Below are 26,969 nucleotides of genomic sequence, written 5' to 3'. Positions count from 1 at the left end.
CGACCTGTGTGCACTGTAGGGAAAATATCAAGTTTCGAAATAACACAAAAAAAAAAGCCGAGACGCGAAAATTTAATTTTGGGTTATAGATCATGGATCTGTGTACCATTTTTTCAGATCAGGCTATTTTTCCAAGAAATTGTAATGTTTATGAAAAAAAATTTCAACTTTAACAAGGAAAAAATTTAAACACTAACAACTTTTTTGTAATTTTTTCTTATTTGTGTTAAAGCCTGTTCTGTTGCCAAAAAATTAAGCAATGAAAATCGGTGGATAAATAAACCACTTTTGAAATGTCAAATGAAAATGTGTAATAATTTTTAGTATGAAAAAGAATTCAGGAAAAAATGTTACTCATACGCCATATACATGGCGAATACTCATACATTACTCGTCCATGGCGTATGTATGGGTACTAGGAATGTTAATCCCGGGATACCGGGATCCAGTTTTGGCTATATTACTTTTGTTTATTTAATACTAGCTTTTACCCGCGGGTTTCACCCCACGTCTCTAAAACAAATATGAAAAATATTTTATGTAAAGATGGTATACTCTCTGCTCTAATTTTACTATAGCCGTGTTGGCAGCGTATGGTAGAACAGCTGTATAGCTTGGGTGTTATGGAATGAAATGCAATAATATTTTTTTGGCACTACAGGTGTTTTTATTTAGGTCAAAATATCTCCAATAAATTATATAATAGAAGAAATACTATCTAATTTCCTACGAATAATAACTCTAATTTGATTTCACAGCATTTTTTCACTTTTTTTTACTTCAAAGTATCTATTAACATAAATGCATTTTCCAATACAATTATCATACGTTTTATTTTCGATAAAGTTTCGGGTTTTACTTTAAGGCATTCTTGTTTATTGTCATTGCAAAAGCTAAGCGAACTGGAAACTGAGGTCTTTTAAATTCGAAAGGCATATCAAAAGGAGTCATGTGACTTGTGGTTCCAAAGTTATGGCTGATGAAAAATTCCACGCCTATATTATAAACCTTACTATAAGCACCTACCATTGTTATGTTTGCATACCAAATTTCAATTTTATGTAACTTATGGTTCCGAAGTTATGGCTGATTAGAAATTCTACGACTATGAGAAATGCATCTGCTTAAAATGTTTAAGGTTTTGTTCAATAGTTGTTAAAATTCTTCGAATTTTCATAAATGTAGCTGATGTTGAATTTTCATTAAATTTTTGAAGGTTCTTATTATATATTAGAGATGGGAACTTTAGTTATTTTGAGTGAACCGTTCAGTTTTACTTCGTTCACCTTACTGAACTAGTTCTTTAGTTCATTTAGTTCAATTGACGAATACATTTACGTATGTTATTTTAGACAAAGTTAAATTATTTGCATTAACGAAAACAAAAGCTTTGGTAATTTGAATTCACAGAATACTTTTACATACATAAAAAACGTATGTATAGGAACATATACAAAATCACATCGTCGACCGCCTAAATCGCCATTGTAGCGAAAATTAGATTTGGTAAACCCTGAATATAAACATCGAGATTTATGCATAAAAGTCTTAAAATCGTTATTAAAAGAACTGATTTGTAAAATATTAGCTAGAGAAAAACCGCCTGTGTCAATGCCATCGAAGAAAGACAGGGTTTTCGCTCTCCTGTAATATTTGACTGCCGCAAGAAAGGCGGTTTTGCAATTGGTCGATGGTCGCTTTTGCAAAGTCATCGACGATATGCAAATTATTAAGCCTTTTTTAAACGAGGGCTGCATTTGAAGTAATGGCAATCTTCTTAGCATTGTTGCTATTACACAAAAATATTTAGTAACATGCGTAAGTACGTAGCTTATTTAACTTAAACATCAATCTTTTGCAGAGTTTTCGTATAAATAAAATACAAAATGAGAAATAGTAGCACCGACAAATTTAGTTCAATGAAAACACCGAGCTAGCAGGCTAGTTCATTGAGATGAACTAGTTCTCAAGTTCATTTAGTTCCTAAGCCTATTACATACTTATTTTAGGATAAATTGTGTTTATTTTTGAGAATTCTTTTCGTTGAAGATGTTGCTAATTTTGTTCCAAATAAAACAAATTCGAGCCTATGGTATATGGAAGAAAATGAGTAATGCTTTCAATAGAGTAATTACAAAACTTTATAAAAACTAAAGTTCAAAATCCTGGGTTTTAATAAACACTGAAACTAATTTGTTGGTGTAGTAGTTATTTTTAAATTATACTAAGTAATCTACTGTACTTTATACAAAGCTGAATTTCGAAAGAAAATGAGTTATGAGTACTTAATGAGAAGTTATCCTTTTACTACTGGCATATATGTTTTGAATCCTATAGAAATTTCGTGGGATTATTTTATTTAAAATGTGGGTAAGTAAGAGATTTTTCCCGATTTTTGTAGGTAATTAACAGAGAATGTCTGGCATCACTGGACGCCACTAATGCGCCCTCTGAAATTCTGTGCTCCCCACGCTCTGCGTATTGCTCTCTTTGTGCGCTCTATCTCTTTCTCTCTTTGTCAAATTAAAGCTCAGCTTTTGCTACGTGATTTATTGTACTATTTTCGCTTTTTCGCTTCACACACACATGCAATATTTTTTAGTAAGCTAAAGCGGTGAGCTATGGGCAGTTCTGTGTTCGATTTGCATGCCTTTTTATATTATGCTTCAACACCCCAATAAAAGTTACTGTAATAATAGTAAATTATACTGCATATATAGTATATGTGTTATATTTAAAAATTGTGAAAAAAATATCAATCAAATATTTTTTTAATTTTACACATTTGTTCAACAATTTCATTGAGCTTGAGGCCGTTTTTGTTATTAGGCCAATAAATAGAAAATTGCAATTTTGGCAAAAAGTTAATGTTCCACTCTAAGTTTTTTGACAACTTTTAAACCACATTACATTTTTTAAATTTTTTTTTTGGATTTTTTCACAAATTTGCATACTTTTCTGAACGCTGGAGATTTATCTTGTCAAACTTTAAACATTTTAAAGCTTCAATTCGAATTATGTACATATGTATTTACATTTGTAGAATTTGTTAAGCTTAATTATGGATATTTTAAATTTAAAGCTCTAATGCCCTGTTGCACCAATCATAAATAAATAAATTTTAAAATTGATTGGTGAAACTGGCGATAAGATTAATAATTTAAAGGTAGGCTAGAATTTGTGAGCCGTTAAAAAACTGAATGTAAGCTTAACCTTAGGCAACTTTGAAGGCGAACTCCCAGATTTTTATTGTTTTATGCGAATTCTAAAATTTTAGAGCCGTTTTCTCGAGTAGCTTTTAAAATTTATCAGTCCTTCAAACATATTTTTTCAGAACAAAAATTGTGTTTAAAAGGCAGATAAAATTTAAAAGTTGCGGAGAAACTTAACCCTCAACGTAGCATAAAAAACTTCACTTTTAAAATTGGAAAAATAAGCTTTAAGTTTTCTTATCCTTTCAAAGTATTTTATGTATTTTTCATATCTATGCGACAATTTTTATATCACAATACATATACATAGTATCTATGTACATACATAACTCTCCAGTTTTCATATGAAATAATTAGTCTTGCTTTATTTTATTTTATCTATTCTAAAGTTTAAAAAATTTTTAAGTAATGACCAATTCTGCTCCAGTTTTGGTACTCGAGTCATATATTCAAAATTTATTAATTTTTAATACGTTTACAATGAAAGCTATAATGTAGGTTCTTTTTGGTTTTACTGTGAAGGCCTTAAGTTTTCAATGGTCACTTTATAGCGTGAGTTCATGTTTAAGATTTTTTATGCTTTAATTTTGGAGTCTTTTTTGACTAAGAAAATAGTTAAAATTTAAGGCACCGCATTTCTGGCACAAAAAAAAACAAAAATTATCTTTATTGCTGTATGGCTTAAAAATACATACTTTTTTAATCAGCGTGCAAACTGTTTCATTCCATGCATAAAACACCAAATTGGCACATACATATGTACATGCATACATACTTGACATGATTATGTTTATAGTTTACAATATTTTCGATTAGCATTTTTTTTTTCATACCGAAAAAGCGGATAATCAAACCAGTTGTAACCTGATAAGGCAACAATAGCAATAACGACTAAACAACACCAAACGAGTGTTGATAAGTCGATAATGACAGTAATAGGTACATATTTGTTTACTTGAGTTGATGTAGTAAATAAACAGAGAGTGGGTATATTAGTTCGCGAGAGTATGGTGAGAGCTTATGCCAACCGCGAGGCTGGCGTCCGAAAACTCCAAAGCGAAAGGTGGCGAGATACTCGGAGAAAAGCTGAGCCCAAAAGAACGCGGAAAAATAACGAATGCTGCAGTGGTTGGAACCAGGGGCGTGACGTCATTAACCATGCGCTAAAAAAATTATGTATGTAACACCAAACAGTAAAGGCGCAATTCGTCAACGACGTAGCGTAAACGTACGTTGACGCTGACACAATCTTTCTTATGAGATTTGCGTGTTTACGTGTTTACGAAAACTCACCGCCGCATGACGGTGACCAGTGGTAGATTTTACATAAAAAAATTGTTAGAAGTTGGTAGATTTTTGAAAAGAAACAATATTAGATAGTTTTTACTCATATAGGATAAATGAAAGCGAATTCAGGTAAGGGAGTGTTATCAGAGTAGATGGATTTTCGCCTCGGTGCTAATTGTCAAAAGATGTACTTTTTGTAATTCTTGTTGTTTTTGAACTTCTGCCGTCACCTTATACGAATTCGCCTTAAATTGTATTTTTTTTTATAAAACAACAAAAAATGTATTTGACTCCAATAAAACATTCAAGAAAAAACGTATACTGGGCTCGAATCGAATGAAATAAAATGACAGCTGTTTATCTTAAATCACTTATAGGCACTGCCTTGCCCGCGGGCAAAGCTCTTTTAAGCTTTCTATACATTTTGTATAGGCGCATGCAGAGTAAAAGCTCTCTCTGCCCATTGCTGTCTTAAATACATTTTAAGTTGAAAATGCGAACCCGCTACCAAATGCCATAATCTCAAAAAGAAATTTCGATTCGAATTTGATTCGATCACCCATGCCTTGATTCTATATTACAAAAACAAAAAACAATTACTCTGCACTAAAAAATTGTTTGATTAAAACTAGTTTTGAAATGCTTGAAATTTGCAACCAATTCATTTGGCATTCACCCACCCAAACGTATTGCAAGCGAAAAATATTTCCATAAACAGCTGATAGAGACGTAATTTCACTTTTAAATTGGTCATGATGGTCAGAGTTATTTTTTCATATTTATTTTAGGTGTGTTCGATGACAAAATATGTAGCCACTGCGTTCATTTAAATCTTTTTGCTTTCTTTCCGGAAAATGTTGGTAGATTTTTAGCCTTTGTTGATTAAAATGGTGAAAAATAAAATAGAGTTAAAAAGTTGATGGTCTACCAATAAAGTGGTAAGGTCCGTGCCCTGACGGTGACGTTGACGTTGCTTCTCTCTTTCTCTCTATCAATACTAAATTTGATATGTTGTTACGTACGTTTACACTACGTCGTTGACTAATAGCGCCTTAATACGAGCGTTACCCAAGTCGGCACTTCCCACTCGATTAAAGTATAGCTAACATTTTTACATACATATATACATATAACCAGTTACATTATTTCGATTCATTTCTGTATTTCTCACAATTTTCGGAAACGAATGCAACAACGAGGTGTGTCCAAGTCTTGTGGAACCGCGAATTCCCCAACAAGAGCGCGCGTACTCACTCTCACTCTCATCGACGAATCGCGCAGCGGCGGCGAAGTACTTCTTGGTTGATGGCTTTTGCCGCGGCGTTGAGGCGATGACACAGTCGTTGCCGCCACCGACAAGCGCGATTCACACAGTTTACGGCATAAATCAGCAGCGAGTCATTGGATTTCATTCAGTTTGTGCAAAACGAGCGGCGAGCAATGCAGTGATAGAGCAGTGTTAAAAGCTTTGTGGACGATAGAACAATTTTTATTCACCCTCCCTCCACTCTACTAATTGTTGGTGGCAGTGTTAAAAGGAAGGAAAAAAAAAAAAATTAAAAACTGAAACGAGGGCAAAAACAACAAATCGTGTGCAAAAAGGAAAGTCGAAGGAAGAAAGTTTTACTCCTGCAGTGAGGTTGGCATCGGAAGTGGTGGCTACTATCAAAAAATTTCATTTCTCGCAGATTTTTTTAACTATTTTCCTGCTTATCTGCTTGCTTGGTGTCTGCTGATAACAAAAAGCTTATTGCAAGCGCTTGCAAAGTAGTGGAAGGCGGCAGCGGGGAGCAGCAGCGGTTAAACAGACCCGTCGAGAGCTGCAACGTAGTGCTTGAAGTATCGTTAGATTGGTCTGCAGGCGGAGGCGTATTTCATTTTCAGTATAACAAGGAGCTTAGCAACAGACAGGGTGCAAGTTTTACGAAAACATATTCTAATAAGCGAAGCACAAAAGGAAAGTAAGGAACAACCCCGGCGCAACAGTGCTACAGGCTCATTGAACGCATACAAAAATATATCCAAAAATAGACACACCGAAAATCGAACAGGAAAGGCAGCGCCTGACCGCCCACCCGCACTCGGCCGCCCACGGCACACGCGCATCCAAGTAGACGCCCACGCGCTCCAGTTTGCGTTGTACACCAGATAGCCGACAAGCGGAAATCAACGACCGACGTCGAACCTCTCAATTGCTAAAAAGACAAAGCTTGGCCAAAAGCCGTACCAGTGCAAACTTGCGCCTCGCAGCTTAGCGTAGCAAGTAGAAAATAGCAACCAAACTTAGCGAAAAAAAACACCTCTCCGCCACAGCGCTACTTCTGTCACTTGCCACTTGTCAACTGCACGTCAAGATGTTCACACGTCCCATCAGCTGCCGTCATTCACAGCATCGGCACCACCGCCTCCACCAGCCACAGCTGTTGCTGCTCGCCTGCACGCTTGTCGCGCTGATGTTCGGCGCCATCACGCAGGCCTTCATCATCAAGGAGGATGAGTCCTTCCTGCAGTCGCCCTACTATCAATCGCAGGGCGAAATCGAGGACATGTTTGCACGTTTCGCCAAGACATTCCCGGAGAATGCGCGTGTCGAGACCATAGGTCGTTCGCTAGAGGGTCGCAACTTAATCGTGCTGCAGATTGGCAAGAATGTGCAACAGCCACGCACGCCACTCACGCCCATGGTCAAGTACATTGGCAATATGCATGGCGACGAGACAATTGGCCGCCAGCTGCTCATCTATTTGGCGCAGTACCTGCTGTACAACTATGAGACCAGCTTGGAGGTGGCGAACCTGGTCAACAGCACCGATATTTATTTGATGCCCACCATGAATCCCGATGGCTATGAACGCTCGCAGGTGAATATGGGATAAGGGAAGGATGGGGAGAGAAAAAAGTTTAAAAGCAGAAAAAACTTGCTGAAAAACAGCTATAGAAAAAAGTGCAAGATAAACAAATTTCAACGAAAATTAGTATTTGAAATGTGAAAAAGTGCGAAATTCTTTAAGTAATCAGCTAAGAAGAGTCAATTCGAAAGCAGTGTCGAAATCGAAGGCGTTAATTATAAATTCATGTACATAAGTGTGTACATACATACGTATGTTGTCAATGGCGTTGTTGGTGGTGTGCATGGACTGTAAAGTTTGCATTTAATGTGCTTTTGAGTGTTTCGCTTTAGCCGATTCCCTTGCTTTAATTTAAAACTTAACGTGTATTTATTTTAATCGTCTCTTCGATGACAAGGCAAGGCTTAACATTTATTTTCCACACACGTCAATTGCATAACATTAAAGTTTAAAATAGCTTGTTTTTGTCTGTTGATGTTATCGTAATACCTTAATCGTAAAATGTCTTAAACGAGAGCAACTAATGCGACCCAATTAACCTTTTCATGTTTGGGCAGGGAATAGTCCCGGCTTGTTGGTGCTAAAAATAAGTGCAATGAGTTTCATTAAAGCAATGTGATAGGAGTGGAGTGATCATGGAAGACGCTGCTAGCTCAGATAGGTTTTGGAAACAGTCTCGGAACATGTCCGATGTAGATCATTTTATATTTTCTTCACAATCCAGAGCTGGTCGTCGTAGCCTTCAGAATCTAAATCAGCTTATTAATCGCTTTGTTTTCGTCGTTCTTTCCACACATTTTTCAATACTCAACCAAACACCCCTAAATACTAGGACTAATTTTTACTAACGGCCAATGTAATATATTTCGAAAAGGCTGTTAAATTGAGAAATCTCAACAAGCAGCCACAAAATAAACTCTTTCTTGCAGGGACAATGCATGTTCACACAGCAAATGAATTTTTGGCAATCTTTCTCGATACTAAAATGAGCCGCGTTACCTGTTCTTTGTTGCTTCTATTGGTTGTAATTAACTTTATTTTCAGTTCAACTTAACAATTACATTCCGAAAAACAATTGAGTCGGTGAGTTCGACAACCGTAAAGGTATAAAATCAGTTTTTCGATGTTGATTGTCTGTTATTTGTAATGTTTCTGATCTCAACAATGAATAACTAATTTTGAACTTGTACGGCCGCCGAACTCACCGATTCAATTAGTTAAAACCGTTTTTGATATTTTATTCAAAATTATACTTTACTGTCTCTCACAAATTAGCGATCAGTGTCACACGGCAACACTCGAATGATTTGCCGTAACTTGCAGCAAACATAATAAATTGCTAGTGCAGCACGAGCAAGTTGAAATATATGTATTTTCGAAATCGATTTGCGCTCTTTCAGTTGCAGTCATACTGGGCAACTTTTATGTATTTCTGAACCTGACTGCCGAAAAGGGGAAAAAGGTATTTATGGCTGTTCCCATTTGGAAATATAATTTCTCAATTTGACAGCGAATTGCATGGAAAAGTTGGAAATATTGCCGTGTCTGAAACGCTCTTAACTGTTATAGAAATACATATGTATACTTGAAGCCCAAATATCAATGTTTTTTTTTTTTTAATTTTTTAGTGAAAAAGTTGGTCAGTCTCTTAATTAGTCGCATTTGAGGCTAAGCAGCTTTTCCTATAGGAGGCAAAAAGCTATGTAAAACTCGGTCAGTGTCTTATGAGTCTGTCTTACAGTAAATAATCACAATTTTCTGGCAGCTGTATACTAATTAAATTAAAAAAATCACATTGAATACCCACAAGATTTTGCGGTTTTTGAAATATGTAAAAATGTTTGCTAAACACTCTAGCGAAAAATAATTGCACACAGCCAGCAAACTACATTAGACAATTAAGCTGCGTAACCTCAACGACCCAAATTCATATCTGACCAACGACTGTCACTCCAGTATCATTCCCCAAAAACACTTTGGGAAATTGGTATGCTGCTACAACTCTAACCAACTAGGATGCCGTCCTTCATAAAAGAAGAATTATCGAAAACGGGTCACACAGTCCAAAGTTATCCGGAAACATACACCTTTTTTTTTAAATACAAAAAAATAAAAAAATGTTCATACGAATTGAATATCCTTCTTCAAATCGCTTAAAAATTGTTTGATTTACAAATAACACATAGTAAAAGTATTTCGTACATACATACAGCTTTTTCAGACTAGAATCATCTCTCATTGTATTGTTACTTTTGAAATTTTTTTCAACAATTTTATTGAGCTTGAGGTCGTTTTTAAGGAAAATTGTTGTGGAAAATCCACATATGGTAGAAGTTACAGGTGCTATTTCGGAGATCACCACATCTCCTCATTAGACTTCTTCATCAAGTTCACTGCCACTTTACCAGCAACTCCGGCGTTCAAAGTCAGTAGTCTACACATTGCGCTACGTTCGCCGTGTTTTTCCGCTTTTACCAATTTTTCATTTGTCAATCAACTACAATTTTAGGCGTAATTTCCCTAATAAAACTCAAGCAACGAGCGTCAAACTCTTGAAGGAGAATAGCAAGAAGATTCACTTAAGCATCAATACAACTTTGTCTTAAATTATTATAATTTTTATTTTTTATTATTTTGTTTATTTCGAAATTTGTTTTGCTAAAATATGAGCTAATACTATCTGAAATATGCCCAGAAAGTACCTTAGAATAGCTGAGATATTTACTTAATAATTTAACACCTTATCCAGGGCGCGCTAATTGATCTAGTTCAAGCGCTACTGCTCTACATTTTTGAGAAAAGATTAATGCTTGTTGGCATCGAAAATTTGCACTGAAAATTTGAAATTGTACTGTTCGTTGGCTTTGTAAGTAACACTCATTACCGATATCACACAGCTCATATCGCTTACTGTCCTCTTTCGCGGCCTCACAGCTCAGCCCTAATCTATATTTAAATAGCTTATCTGAGTTCTAAGCGTTTATTGTTAATATTTTTAGCTTGCTTTCCTTTTAATTATTATTAAACAGAAAAGTGAGTTGATTTCTTTAGCATTCTTTTTATTGATTTAACATTTATTACAAAATGGTTGATAATAAAGTATAACTTCGGTAAAAAGGTTTACGAATTTTTATTACTCTTTGTATTTAGATTTAACGACACGACACGTCGCGACGCCATATGTTGTATTTATGTATGTATGTACATATATGCCTATTTCATATTTAACTCTCTTTGCGTATGCCAACCTTCTGCTATGAATATAATTTTTATCATGCTTTAACACTTGGAGCGTCCTTCAGTACAATTTGCTGCGCATACTCATACTGGAACATACAAACATGCATACATGCATGCTAGAAATGCATGTCCTAGCGCAATACCAACACCTGTTTGTCAGCTACTCAGACTATGTGCAGTGTATATACATATGTATACTTCAATTTAATTTTCTCTATACCACCACCCAATGTCTGTATGTCTAACTTTGCAGGTACACAAATTCTCCAAACTTTCTGTTGGTCGGTCACTCACTCCACTCGCCGCTATACGTTTTTAACAGATACAGACTTTATCTAACTACATATGCACAAACATATGTACATACATACATGTGTACGTTTGAAATTCGCAAGCTTTTTGAGGAAAATCGATATTAGGCCAGCATTGCAGTTTTCCACCCAAAATTTGTCGCATTAGACTGTGTCAACCCACAACAAAATTCTAACAACAAAAAAATGTTTAAGCAATTGTATGTTGCGCCAGCGATGTCTACTTTTTGGTTGTTAGTTAAATGTAGGCGAAGCAAAAAAAAAATATATATATATAACACTCAACATAGGCGCTGTTGTGTGACGAATGAGCCGCTGCTGTTGCTGATATTTTCGTTTGAAAAGCAAGATAGAAAATGTTAGTTTTTTCTTTCAAAAAAAAATAAAAAATACATACATACATTTTCATGTACATACATATGTATATACATACATAAATTGACATGTAGTATGGAGTGTGGTATAGCAGTTATTAGCCAGTGAGGAGGTTATTTGCTAGGGGTATTTCCATTAGATATCGCCTGGAAAAATCCCCTATGAAGCCGATTTATGGGCTTTAGCATACATATGTATGTATGCATGAAGGTATGTATGTATGTATGTAGTTGAACAAATTTGCTATTAGGTGTTTTTGCGTTGACGGCATCCATATATTAACCATTCACTTTTTGCTATTCACCTGTGCCTGTGTGTGTATTTTTCATTCAACTTTTGACACTATTGCCTACTTTAGTTAGAAGATTTCGCATCACAAGGGCTAATAATTATTTTGTTGTCGTTTTCCTTTTTTTAACAACTGGCATTGGTGCGTATGATGACAAAAAAACCACACACAAAAATATTTTCATAAATACTGCATACGTGTGTTAACTCCTTGGGCGGCGAAAATTTAAAGCCTTTAAGCCCCTTAAGTGCAAAAAAAAAATTTATTTTTGGTTGTTTTTAACAATAAAAATTTATTGAATATGAATTAAAACTTTAAAAAAAAAATTAATAAAAAAATTTATAAAAAATAATATATTAAAAAATAATATAAAAAAAAATAAAAAAAAATAAAAAATAATATAAAATAATAAAAAAAAATCAGTTGGTACAAATTATATATGTATATACATATTTTAAATCTTTGCTCCGCGTAGAATAGAGGAAAATATTTGCAGTTTAAAAAATGTACCACCTTCGCGCTACACCTCAAACATGTGTGGTTCAAATTCTAAACCAGTGCTGCCGTAAGAGTTGACATCCTCCCTCGCTTTCCCACTGAATTTTCACCGTGGCGTTGGCGTAGAAACTAGAACACAAATTGTTTGTATGTTTATTTTTCCCATTCGCGTTTTAGCACAATAATGTTAAGCTTGGAAGTTAAAAAAGTGTTTTTAGTGTTTTAGTGTTTCTTATATCCTCGTGATTAAATAAAACTTCAAATAAAAACAAGAACTCAATTTAGGTAAAAAATAGTAAGAAGATTTTCAAATAGAAAAAAAAAATTCTCTAAAAACGGCCGCAAGCTCAATCGAATTGTTGAATAAAAATTGTTATTATGTCAAAAAATAACTGAAACAAAAATAGTTTCTTAAGGGGGAGCATTCAAGTAAATGTCTAAAAATAGAACAACTAAAAAAATAAAAAATAAACAACCAGATCATCAAGTCTAAATAGCAACAAACAGTTGCCCTTGATTGTAGTTGGGGTAACAATACTGAAAAAACGCAACAAGAGTTTATTATAAATTATTGTTGCCTGTCAAAAAATTAACTTAAATTCAAAAAAGCATACAAAATGATTAAACTAAAATAAAATCAATAACATTTTTCATCACAGAATGAATAGTCACCTCAAGTTGAAAAATAGTGAACTTATAGTGCATAGTTGAGTTCCCTACATGCTGATTCTATTTTATTTCATAAAAATTTTGAAAATTTAATAACAGTTTTGCTATTTTCTAGGCTATCCCTAAATTTGTTTGATAATGTTGCATTTTGAATTTTTCGTAAATAAAAATTTAAAAATTCTAAAACTTGAAAATAATACATATTCCATTAATAAAAAAATATCAGAAGACGGAAATTGCCGTATTCTAAAATATTAACAACTATCATGTATGCTGAAAATTTGTCCACAATTAAATTTTTCGCATATTTGTTGTTTAATTCAATGCTAATTTTTTTTATTATTTTTATTTTACTGGTAAATTTATTTAATGCTATAATTTTTTTTATTTTTTTTTTTTTTTAATTTTTTTTTTTTTTTTTGTTATATTTTTTGTTGTATTTTCCCTGTTATATTTTTTTTTAGGTATTTGTTATGACTTTTTAAATTTTTTTGTTATATTTCTTATTTGGTTTTATTTTTATTTTTTGCTTAATTTCTATTTTATTTATTTTACTTTTTTTCGTTTTCAAAAAGAAGGTACTCAGAAAAAAACAGGACACCTGTAGTGGAAAAATCCCACCACACTCTTTTTAATTCACTTTTTTTGGCTTCTGGTCCTGGGGGCTTGAGATTTTTCTGCGTGCCTTATTCTCAAGCTATTCAAAGATGCATGGGGAGGGGAAAAATTCGGATGTTTGTAATTTTCATATATCTCGGAGGTGCTCTAGTGTACATATGTATATGCATTTTATTATGCACTTACAGGCAAATAACTATTATATTTTGCTATCTATATACATTGCGGCGAAGCCTCTTTCTCACGTTGCAGAAAAAAATAAAAGTGGAACATTTTACAACAACAATTAAGAGAGCCATAAACAAACGATTTGCGTGTTGCCAATTTTTTCAAATGAAATCTTTGTTCATTGCAAATAATTGCATTTTTATTTTTAGTTTTTTTTTTTTTTTTGTTAATTTTATGTAATCATGACACATTTTTACTGTCACTCGCAATTTTTTGTTCTAATAATTCTTTGTTGCCGCTGTTCGCGTAAATTCGTTTCGCGCAAGAATACATAGCCAACAGCTTCATTATTTCGTTTTTCGCTTGCTGTCAATACTACATACCGATGCTGCTACTTATGTACATATATGTATGTATGTACGTACTTATTTATGTTGCTTTATTGCAATATCAGTCTATGTCAGCGGTGACGCCAGTGATGCAGCGCTGCAGCTTTGCTGGTTGTCAGATAGCTCATGCACTTTGAGTTATATATATGTATGTATATATATATAGTAAAATGATTAAATTCAACGATTCGCCTTCGTATTTCTACTTGCCTTCAAAGACAACTGTTAGAGCGCATTTTGTTTTTAATATTTATTAATGTGGTTACATATTGCTTGTTTTTTGTGCTTCACAGCATGTCTACTGTTTTACGCTCATAAATATTTGTAGTTTGCAGCGGATTTGTTTCTTTTGATTTTCTTGTTGTTGACGTCGTTCAAAACTGCATTCCATGGATACGACTATTTTTACATAATTTCTAGAGCTCTATTTATGTACATAAATGGAAATATGTATGCATATATATATAGCAAGAGATTTAAGCGTTAGCATTTCTGCTATCGGTCGCAGTATTTTTAAGCCGTCTACCCAAAATTCATTAAATACTATCTTGGCATTGGTAGATTCGACTCTTTGAAGAATTAACGGACAGCTACATATTTCCTCATGCAACACCACTAATTCTCTCTCTTTTTCAGCTTAAGTTTTGAGATGTGTATATATGCACCTATCATCTGTGTGTAATCAAATCGTGTAATAAAATTTTTAGCCAACTCCCCGATGAGCTAGAGTCTTGAAAATTCAAACCTAGCTCCGAACCTGATGACAATCCGCTAGGCGGCGCAGATGTCGAGATATATGAAAAATATTTGTTTTTGTAAAGAACTCTTACCAAAGAAAAACGGCGACCTATCAGCAAGGCCCCTTTTATTAGGTGGCTAGAGTGGCGACATAAGGTTTCAGCGCATTTTGCTGAAGAAGCAAATTATGTATGCATGCGGCTTGAAGCATCTGCACCAAGGCATAGGAAACAGGTGGTAGCATAAGAGCAAAAACCAATATTTACAAGTATTTTGTTGTTGCTTCTCGTCTCGAAAATGTAAAAAGAATAGTCTGCTTTTTTAATATCATAGTGAAAGAAACTTAAATAAAAATAAAATTGGTGCACGCTTCTTTCTAAAGCTGCTTCCTAATGATGGGTTTCAATCGCTTCTTTTTGTGATAAAAGGTTTCACCCGAAAATACATTATCCCAATTTTGACTTTTTGTTAAAAAAATAAACAATATTTCACACTTTAGAGGCCAAATAATTTCAAGAAAAATTATATCAGCTGATCCGCTGATACTACCCGTTCAATATACCTTGATCTGCACAAAATTTTCCCGACAAATAATGAAAACATATGAAACGTTTTTCTGTCTCATAAGTAGCATCGAAAATTCCACTACGAAACGTTTTCGTTTTCACATGATAAATTGACTTAAACAAAATTTTATTTTAGATGTTTCGTTTTACTTTGCTGGTTGAAAATTTTGTGGCACTACAATTTGTAGGAATAATATCTTAAAATTTTTAAGCAGTTTTGGTTTGAAAAACGCAAATTTTGGGAGTAATTTTTAATATATATATTTTTTTTATTTTAGTTGCTCTTCTCAGCCAAAATGCAAAATATGGTATAATGGCATGTATCGTCGGTGATACGGCAAAACATTCTATGTCTATTAGTACCATTGACATTAAAAGCTAGTACCGCCCGAAAACATTACAGTACAGATATATGTAGCAATAAACACGTACAACAAAAATGGAACACGTCCCTGCAGAAAAAAATTATCAATTGATAAAAAATAATACCCTTGTAGTTAGCTTTTTTGCGGGATTTCTATAAAATATATAACTTGTAGTTAGCTAGAAAAAGCTAACTTGAAACCTCTCTGAACTTGGCAGGACAACCTTTTCTCAAAGCAAAAATTCATATCGCATAATTTGCCGTTAATCCACGGAAGTTAGCAGGGCACTCGATATTTTTTAAAATATGTCCGCGGCAAAATTATTCTTTTCACGGATAATTTACGGATAATTAACGGCAAATTATGCGATAGGAATTTTCGCTTTGAGAAAAAGTTGTCCTGCCAAGTTCAGAGAGGTTAACTTGAAACTAGTTGACAAGTAATGCAGGAGCATTGAAGGAGATTGTTTTCTTTAAACACATTTCTATTAAAATATCTTGCTCTTCGCAAATACTTTTTAGAATTGAGGACAAATAAAAGGAAGATCGAAATTTCATATTATCGAGCCCTAACCGCCAAAATAACGTTAGCGAAATTTTTTCCAAAATTTTCTTTTAGATGCAGAAATATTCCTAGAGCATCTAGATACATTTCTGCATAAAGAAAATTTTGAAAAAAATGTCGCTTACGTTATTTTGGCGGTTAGGGCTCGTTATCATTTTGAAGTTATGTCTGACGGAGTTCGAATATGGGACCACCTACAGCAGAATATGGAAACAAATATGAAATGTAATAAAACAGTTAAAGTAAATAAAAATAACAAAAAAAAAAAAAAAATAAAAAAGTTAAAAAGTTAAAAAAATAAACTAAAAAAAAAATAAAAACAAAAAAATATATAAAAAAGTAAAAAAAATTAAATAATATAAAAAAGTAAAAAAAAACTTAAAAAAATATTTTGTTTTTCTTACTGATATTTTATGTCCAAAAGTAGTTAGTTACAAGTTGTTTAAATCAAATGCAGAGGTAACCACCCTTGACTACATCTAATGCAGAAGCAAACCACCCTTGACTATTCCGCGACCATCGCCATAGAAATATAGTTAGCTTTCGTCAAAGAGAATATACAGATAATAAGTGACTTTTAGCTCCTTTCTAATCAACTTAAATAAACATTTACATAACACATACACGAAAACGTCGCTCACGTATACAACACACACACAAAAACGATACTAGACTCTCTTGCGTCTCGCTTTGTTTTCGGAATGCTTACACATTGAGAAGTTAGCTTACTGCCAATATAGAAGTACATATTACATATGTATAAGTATGTATAATGGTCGTTACATATTTTTAATTTTGTATGAAGTAAAATTATTTCAAAAATTCTATTTCTTTTGAGTTCGCGAGTTTTCCTCTATAATTTATCAGTGCTAGACAAATTCATTGTGTTGTCATCAATAATGTCAACAGTGTGCACAAATCAATGAACCATTTCAGTTGTTTGTGCCACTCACGCCACGAACACTAAATAGTATCTGTAAGGTTACTCATACGCAGCGACATCCCAGCAGCGATTGCCGGTGCACACACATACAGACAGCTACAATTGTTCACACCCTGGTACGGAGAAACTAGTTTAAATATTGTTGTTGTTCAACCAGTTTTTTTATCCACCACAACTAATTGAAGATCCATCTGACTTTCCTCCTTGGAACGAACTGTTGACTTTAACATGGCGATGTCCTAGGCTTCAGTCAATTATCCGACTATGCATTTGATTTCAATTACTTTAAAATGCATTTGGCTTAAAACACTTCAAATTCAGTATGTTTCTTTTGTAGATGTATTTTCATTCTAAAATAGTTAATAGTTATGCCCAGAGTTAGATGATTTTACAACTAATATTGAATTATGTATGTATTTGCAAAAAAGAGTATCAAAAGTGTAAGCATTTTGGTTTATCTCAAGGAGTTAGTTGCTACATAAGCAGAAATAGATTAAATTTTCTGAGGTAATTGGTTGAGCTATGCCGTACTGGGTATTTACATAGATACATATGTATGAATGGTTGTATGTACATATAAGACTGAATGTGAGTGCCCGCTTTTAATTTCATGTTTTTTTTTCTGTAATGTTCTTTTCTCGCATTTGTTTGCCCATTTGTAAAGCTTAAAATAAAATAAGCTCGCTTTTAATATCATTCAGTTCCTCATGCCAAGCGTTTGAATACATTTTTTTTTTAATAATTTTCCTCCTTACTGTTTTAAATGCACAGCTCGCGTTTGGGCGCATTTTACCGCCAACTAAAGCGACAACGTTTTAGCTTTGTGAGACGAATTGTCATTGTTGATATGTTTATTATGTGTCACGTATCTACTTATTTTGTTCATTGGCGTTACGTCTAGCATATTTGGGGATTTTAATGTTTATTTTTGCTTTGAGTTTGCTGTAGATGACTTTAACAAACTGGTTAAGCAACTGGTCGATGGGCGGTTTTGCAAAAACATCGACGATATGTATGTACATGTCGCAGACGATCTCCAAAGGTGTTGCTGAAAGGTAAAGTGCATTTGCAGTGCATAATTTCAAAAACGAAATGACAAATTTTGAATTGTGTCACTCTTGAAGATAGTGTGCGATATGTACATGCATAAATTAAATAAATTGAAATATCAAAAGTTATAAAAAATAGTTTAATAAGCAACTACATACATATGTATAAGCAAAAACCTCAATCAAAAAATCAAAAAAAAAAAAATAAACGCAGTAGCAATCGCTGCTGTAATTACATATGTATGTATGCATATTAAATTCAAAATCGCTTAAAATAATGTTAGTTCAATTTTAATTCGCACATTCTGACAACAGTTGACGCCTGCCGCCATTAACTGTATTTAATTGTTCGTAACAAAAATAAATGCCTCTTTTAAAAAATGTATGTTTACATAAATGCGTGCATATGTGCATACATACTTACTTACATTTGGGCATAAATACATGTGTACGTACAAACGTATGTACAGTATCGGTCATATCTATAGCACGCCTTTTCAAAGTGATATTGTGTGCCACTTATGCTTATTTATTTATTTTTAAGAATTTTCAATTAAAATACAGTTCTTTCTCTAACAAACTCCATATAAACCCAAGTTTAACAATTTGCAGAAAACTTCAAAAAAAGTGCAACAAATTTTCACCTAAGTTTCAAACTTTTTTCTCGGAAGTGTTAGAATTTTGAGTACACAGTTTTTTAGCCACTGCAATTTTAGTCTGATAATGTGCAAATTTCAAGTGGCTACGAATTACCGTTAATTTTGTATAATTTTTTTGTCGCATTGGCGTCCATATAATGAATAAACTCAATTTTTTTGTATATGGATGAACACCGCAACACCTTTGGCGAAAAAAATTCTAAAAAAATTAACGGTAACTTTCAGTCACTTAAAACTTGCACATTATGAGACTAAAATTGATTGGGCTATAAAACTGTGTATTCAGAAAAATTCAAACACTTCCGAGAAAAAAGTTTGAAATTTAAGTAAAAATTTGTTGCACTATTTTGAAGTTTTCTACAAATTGTTAAACTTGGGTTTGTATGGGGTTTGTTAGAGAACGAACTATATTTTAATTGAAAATTCTCAAAAATAAATAAATTAACATAAGTTGCACACAATATCACTTTGAAATGGCGTGCTATAGATATGACCGATACTGTACATATATCACGCACGTGTTTGTGGTGTAAAAAGCATGCACTTGGCTCTATCTTCTATTTAAGTACCACTTGTGTTGTTAGCTTTTTATAGCTAAAAACAACGCACGCATTTTTCTTATTAAATAATGTCTGCCTTTTTCGTATGCATGGCGTATAAAAATGGCGAAATAACTGCGTATGTGACGACATTTGTCGAACGGCTTTCAACGGTTTCGCATTTTTCTAAACTGCTGCTTATAATATGTATTTATTTATGTACTTAGTACATATGAAAGTGTATATTATAGTTATTTGCTGTGCTACTAAGTAGCGCAAGCCATCCATTGAATTCTGTTTTCAAAAATACAAGTCTTTTTAAAGCAAAAAATACAACCGACCTCAAAGCTCATATAAAATTTTAGAAGACGGTTAATTTCTTCATGACGCAATGTTCGGAACTAAACCAAATTAGTATGGAACCACGCCTGAAATGGCCTCGAACCTGACATTATTGACCTCAGTTTCGAGTTCAGCGCATCGATTAACTTAGGGATATAGATAGAGGTTTGGTACAATATGCAGAAACTTTACGCAAAGCTCTTTCTTATTTAACAAGTTAAGTAAATGGGGCCAATTTGGACGTAGTATTGCGGTTCACATGAGCCTGTTCTTGTACCGGTACAAGTTTTTTCTCTAAGTGGTTCGAATCGCTGAAACGAAAATGTTACATAGTGACTTTATATATTAAGGCAACCATATTTATATTTTTCTAATATTAAATATTAGTTTATAGTTCAGTCTTTTAATTAATTAATTTTTTTTATATTTTTTATCAAATATTTTTATTTTTGTACTTTATTATTTTATTTTATTTTTCTATTGCATTTAATTTTTGTTTATTTTTATATGATTTTTTATTTGATTTAGTTTTTGTTTTATTTAATTTAATATTTAGTTTAATTTGTTATTCATTTTCTGTTTTATTTTAATTTCTTAGATTTATTTTTTTAAACTTAAAAAAATTGATTTTAAATTTTATATTTTTTAATTTCTATACCTTTGCCCTTAAATTTTTTTATTTCTTATATTTAATGTTTTACTTTTTTATTTTTCATTTTAACTGAAATACATATTTTATTCGTATTTTTTGGTTTTATTTCTTTATTTTTTATTTTTTTAATTGGCTGAATATGTTTTTCAATTTTTTACTATATTAGCTGTTATTAATTTATTCTCCACCACCACTATCTAGTACTCATATTACCAAAAAATTTTGTATTGCATTTGTTTGCATTTCGCGGTTTCTTGCGTTGAATACCAATAAGTATTGAAAAGCCCCAACCAACCAAACAATTGCTAACTGCTTTGAATGCTAATTAGATACTTAGAAAGGTCAAGTACAGGTGCAGCGTCACCACAACACCATTAGGTTTCTTACAAACTACTCAACTACAAACCACATTTGGTATTACCAAACAAAAATAGATTTTACTTTTTTTTGCAAAATATTTATTGCTCCACTTTTGAGCGGTTGCCGTCGAATGTTGCTGACATTTTACGATATGCCATTACATGGCTGCATAAATGCATATGTACATATGTATGTATGCATGTACATATATATATATATATATATATATTGAAATATATGCCGGCTGCATGTGTGAAAGTAATGTTTGCGTTTAGGTACATATCGTTACCTTAATATAGATATTTTGCCTTATGGCAACTACATAAGTATTAGAATAGCTATCAGCACCCGTGGTGCAACAGCTGTACTATGTATTTATGTACATACATACATATGTATGTAGGTGTCAAATCTAGGCGCCTGCATTGACGCAATAACTGCCGCATTAACAACCTACATATTTACGAACGTAAGAGGCACAAACAAGTATAAATGAACTAATGAACTGCGCGTCCATTTTGAAATTTGGTCTTATCAATTTCGCACTTTTTCTATTTTTACACCTTGCTATTTTTTCCAGCCGTGTTTTTTTCGATATGTTTTTTTTTTTTTTTAATATCTGATAAACGTAAATCAATATTTTCTATCATTGCTTTCTGGTGCATATTCGTTTTTTTTTCGTGTGCGCTATTTATATTTCCAGGAAGGTAACTGTGAATCACTTCCGAATTATGTTGGACGCACCAACGCTGCTGGCGTCGATTTAAATCGTGATTTTCCTGATCGGCTGGAAAATCAACAGACCATTCAATTGCGTTCGCACACACGTCAACCGGAGACAGCGGCCATCATAAACTGGGTGTTGAGCAAACCGTTTGTTTTATCGGCGAATTTCCATGGCGGTGCTATTGTGGCCAGTTATCCGTATGATAATTCAATGTAAGTGAGAAGAAGGAAAGGGTGTCGTCGGCTAGTAGTTGGGTGGGTGTGTGGCAGTGGTGAGGTGAGAGGGTTCGCAGGCGCGGTTGTGTGTTTAAGGTGCTAAAACGACCAAACTACATTTTCATTCGATTAATCGAAAAGCGATTTTTTCATTCGATTAATCGAAAATAGATTTTGTATTTGATTAAACGAAATCACAAAAAGTTTTTTTATTTGAAAATTCGATTTATTCAAAATCTATTTGTTCATTCTAATAATCGATTAAATCATATTTCTGCTATTTAATAGAGCAGCCATCTGAAAAACGTAAAATACTTCAGCGCACGTGTGCCGTCCCTGCCAAAAACTGACTGCCTTGCACTCAAAACGCATGCTTTTTTAACTCGAATAAAATTGGCAAAAGATCTAGATATTAGTTGTATATACAGTGACTCAAACAAATGACCACGTGTTGATTTTGTTCAAATATTCGTAGTGTTTTTCGAGTTAATTTTTTTTTGTTATTTTTATATAAAAATATCGTCTATGCTTTAACCAAACCATGTAAATCATTCAAACTTTATAAAAAATTTCAGAAAATTCAACAAATTTTCATCAAAATATCAACTTTTTATTCTGAATTTTTAGAATTTTAGTCTAATCAAGTGCAAGTTTCAAACGGCTGAAAAATCGCGTTGATTTTTGAGAATTTCTTGTTTTTGGTGACGGATTTTTACTCTTTTTCATATAAGCATGAATTTCTTATGAAATAAAAATATCAACGCTACTTTTAAAAATTGCGCTTGTTATATTAAAAAACCCGAAAAAGTAGCATCCGAAAAATAACTCTCAAAAATCAACGCGATTTTTAGCCGTTTGAAACTTGCACTTCATTAGACTGAAATTTTATGGGCTATAAAACTAAAAATTCAGAATAAAAAGTTGAAAATTTGTTGAATTTTCCTAAATTTTATATAAAGTTTGAAACTGTGATTTACGCGGTTTTGGTTAAAGCTTAGACGATATATATATAAAATAACAAAAAAAATTTAACAACAACACGTGGTAATTTGTTTGGGTCACTGTACATATGTACATACATACATATGTATACCCTTAAACTGGAAAACCGTCGAAATCCTATAAATTATCGAGATGTCTACTTAGCTGTCAACATTCTTAAAAAGTACTATCGAATTTTTCTTAAAAATCCCCCGAGTGTTTTTTTTTCTTATCGAGGTACTTTAAAAATACATAAAGATTGAAAATTGCAACATAAAGAAAAAATTGAATTGTAAAAAACTTTTGACTAATAATTTTTATCTATTATCGAATAAAAAAGTTTAAAAAAAAACTTAATATAAATAAAAAATTTAAGAAAAAAAAAAAATTTTTTGGTATTTGGAAATTTTAAAACTGTTTCATATATAGAAAGAATTGCAAATAACAAAATTTTAAAAGCTTATACATTTTATTAAAAAAGAAGCAACTATCGAAAAGTCAAAAATACTATAAACAATACACCACTCTTAAACTGCCCATAAAAAAATCCACAACTACGGTGGCTAGAATCAAAAAAAACGTTCGAGTTAAAAACGATTGCCTCTTACGTATACCACCCGTCACAATTAATTTCTTATCACTATGTATTCGCTCTTCCAAAAACTCTTCAATTCACACAAAACTCTACAAAAAAACAATCTTCGCCATCACCAGCGCCCATCGCGAATGCTGCGAAGAGAGTCTCACACCCGACGATCGCATCTTCAAGCTAATGGCCCACACATATGCCAACAATCATCCGATCATGCGCAAGGGTCACAACTGCAACGACACATTCACCGATGGCATAACGAACGGCGCTAATTGGTACGAGCTAAACGGCGGCATGCAAGATTTCAATTACGCCTTCACCAACTGCTTCGAGTTGACCATCGAGTTGTCGTGTTGCAAATTCCCAACAGCAGCCTCGCTGCCCACCGAATGGGCACGCAACAAGCGCAGTCTGTTGCAGCTGCTGCAACTGGCCCATATCGGCATCAAAGGCCTCATAACGGACGCCAGCGGTTATCCAATCAATGATGCAAGCATTGTGGTCTCCGGTCTGGAGGATAAGCCAATGCGAACCACACAGCGCGGCGAATACTGGCGTCTACTTACGCCCGGCATTTACAATGTGCAGGCGTTGGCATTTGGGTGAGTAGTTGTTGCAGAAAAGAGTGGTAGACTGAAAGGAAAGGAAGAGTGGGAGAGGAATGAGTGGGAAATTTATGAATGTCGCAATGGGCGTGTTTGTGCAGGCATGAAAGCTTGCAAAAGCGATCGAATGTACAACTTGTAAGCGTGTGTGTGTGTGTGTGTGTGTGTGTGCGAAAACTAGTGAATGCAAATTTACGTAAAAACTTGATAACTTTATAAGTAACATATTTAAATTACTTTTATTTTGTTTTTTCTTTCTACTTCCATTTTTTCCACTTTGCTTGCGCTCTGTCACCTTGTCAATGCGCAGCTATCAGCCCAGTGAGCCGAAACAGGTGCATGTGACCAACGAGAACAGCGAAGCATTGCGCCTTGACTTCACTCTCTCGCCGCTCGAGACGAATTACGATGGTATAAGCAGTTTCTATAACCCATATTTTTTTAGGCATTAAAATGCCAGTACACAACTGCGGTCCAACCCGCCCAGTTCTACACTGTTTCTGTTACAACACTTTCATTTCATTGTTCATTTGCCATTTTTTGTTTAGCCAATTCAAGAATTGCACGTACATACATATGTATGTACTTAGTTAGATAAAAGTTGCTGCGAAAGCTCGCGTAAGGAATTGCACAAAATCACCAATTTTCTGACTACGCATCGCTTTTAAACATGAATGTATTTCGTTTTTTTTTTCAGTCGCCTTCTTTCAGGTGCTTTGTGGGCTCTTTTGCTTGCGTTAGCTTTCACAACACTACACTGTACTATCAATTTTATATGTGTACATATTTTTCACAAGAATCTCACACAAAGAACAACTTTCACTCAAACTTTCATCTTTTCAAGGAGCTTTCATTATCGCTCAAAACACTCGAATAAACTTGCACTTTAATTCATTATTTTACGCACTCGACTACTATCAATCCAAGCACGCTCTCTTCCACATATTTATGTACATTCCATGAAACTTTCACTGGTTCATATCATAAGCTTTCACTATATCATAAAACAAGCTTTCACTATTATTTTCCACTGCACAAATGGACTTCCACACCATACTACATATACTGATTGCACTGTGTCCTTGTATGCATAAGTTTCCTTCTAACGAAATTCGCGTCGAAACATTTCATAGCTCCCGCTATACATAAATAAGTCCGCATACTCTATGCAATAAAAGGAGTAAATTTATCATATACCTATAATGAAATGGAACAAAAAATAAAAAGTACATAAATAAAAGTACGTACTTATAATACATCATATACATGTGTATGTATGTATATTTAATCACTGTTATTGTTATAATATATGTATGTGTGTATGTGAGGAATAAAGAAAAATAAAAATCAACTGCTTCGTGTTCACTTATTTATAATTTATCGCCCTAGCTCATAAAATTTGTTTATTAATTAATGAAAAATCACGTATACAAAATTATGAATACTTGATAAATATATATAACATATGACATTGTTGTATTTAAGAACATATTTATATTGGGCCTAGAAAATTTTCGTTTATTTATACATAATCTTATCAGACAAATGATGTCTTAAAAGTTCAAATTTTTAAATGAAATTCAAGCATCACGAGAAATTGTATAATAAATCTTAAAAGTTTTAAAAATGCACGTTATAATCATTCCAATTAAAGTTTCTTGTTAAAGTTTGAAGATGACAAAATATTTCTATCAACTTTTTTTCATAGAGAATTTTTCCCAAAAGACAGCGTAGTTTTTGGAAATCTTTTAAAATTAATTGATTTATTTAGGACTCTCTGTACCGAGCACTTGAAAGATGTTTTATCGAGCCCTTGAAAGATTTTGATGCTTTTCAAAACTTTCATTTAACTAGTTACACTAGAACTTTTACTACTAAAACGTTGTATAAGAAATTTATTATGACAGTCAAATTTCAGGCGCCACATAATACAGAAAAGGCAGCACCGAACACGGTGAACATTTTTGAATTTTCACCGAACTTATAAAGAGCTTGCAATTCCACAAGGTAAAAATCAGTAATGTGTGCACTTTTAAGCTTTTACTTATTCAGATTGAAAACTTAACCAAAAGGCGGATCTGTTGAAGTTGTTCGACGCTTTGTTTTCTGAAGTTTTGAAATTATTTTTAATTTTCTCTTCTAACAAATTGATAAATCAAGCGAAAGCTTTGCTGTAATATACACCTGAACAATTTGAGCTTTCACGTATGTACATATATACATATGTATGTATAGTAGAAAAGCTTTACATATAACAGAAACGTTTTTCATATAACAGAAAAGCTTTATCTAGTTAAGTTGCGGTCAAAATATATTCCTTATAAAAAGCTACTTAGATTCTAAGTATATAGGCGCGCACAAGGTAAAAGCTCACTCTGGTCGTCTCCGATCTATTTGCCGAATAAGCTTCCAGATTCTACGCTTATCATTAAAATTTGATAAAGATTATATTCACGTTGAAATGTGTTGCGATACAGAGGTACATATGTGAAGTCCAAAAAGGAAGATGAAGACCAAGAGCTAGAGGCTGGATGGAGCCTACTGGAGTAAATCGCCAAATTGAGAATACTATTCTTTGACCGATCTCAGAAGCAGAGGAAACTCTCCACGCTGGACTTTCTTTTTATACATTTTGCAATGATTTTATGATTTCGTATTTGTTTTTTTTTTTCAGAATATTTAGTTAAAATTTCCATTGAAGATGTTATTTTATTTATAATAGCTAGCTGGAAAAAGGTTAGGGTGTAACGATTTGCGCTACAAAATTAGCATAGCAACCGACATTTTTAACACTAAAAAATACACAGCTAAATAAATATTCATTCATTTATTTTTATTTTATTAATTTTGTATTAGAAAGCAATCATTGGGTTCCGATTTTTTTTCTCTAATTGAAATTTTTCTTTTAAAAATCTACATTTGTTTTAAAATTTGAAATTGCCTATACTCGTACCTTGCACAGCTGCATGGTGAAATTATAGTAAGTGAAGTAATAAGAGCCAGAAAAATGATTAGATACAATCTTATTTGAAAATTTGCCCTTTAACCATTTGTATAAAATTTGAATATAAAAAATTTGGCTGATACCATTCCGAAGTGTCTGAAAAATTTAACATTAAATGAATAGTGCGTATCATAACTATACGACACGCACATTTTTTACTACT

General features: G+C 33.1%; 1 protein-coding gene across 4 annotated transcripts in view; it reads left to right on the top strand.

The window, feature by feature from the left end:
- Positions 1-26,969, top strand: part of LOC118748480 (carboxypeptidase D) — a 50,043-nt gene that overhangs the window by 12,885 nt on the left and 10,189 nt on the right. For 3 of the 4 annotated variants that reach the window (XM_036482945.1, XM_036482948.1, XM_036482946.1), the window contains 3 exons: positions 21,386-21,621; positions 23,320-23,799; positions 24,113-24,213. In XM_036482945.1, the coding sequence (XP_036338838.1) occupies positions 21,386-21,621; positions 23,320-23,799; positions 24,113-24,213 (817 nt within the window). Of the gene's footprint in view, positions 1-5,742; positions 7,361-21,385; positions 21,622-23,319; positions 23,800-24,112; positions 24,214-26,969 lie in introns of those variants that run through there. The other variant, XM_036482949.1, reaches the window with a different exon arrangement.

The sequence above is a fragment of the Rhagoletis pomonella genome, unplaced genomic scaffold (genome assembly GCF_013731165.1).
Source record: "Rhagoletis pomonella isolate Grant_MI unplaced genomic scaffold, Rhpom_1.0 Rhpom_scaffold_00013, whole genome shotgun sequence".
NCBI classification, from domain to species: domain Eukaryota; kingdom Metazoa; phylum Arthropoda; class Insecta; order Diptera; family Tephritidae; genus Rhagoletis; species Rhagoletis pomonella.
This window is presented reverse-complemented; position numbering and strand designations above follow the sequence as displayed.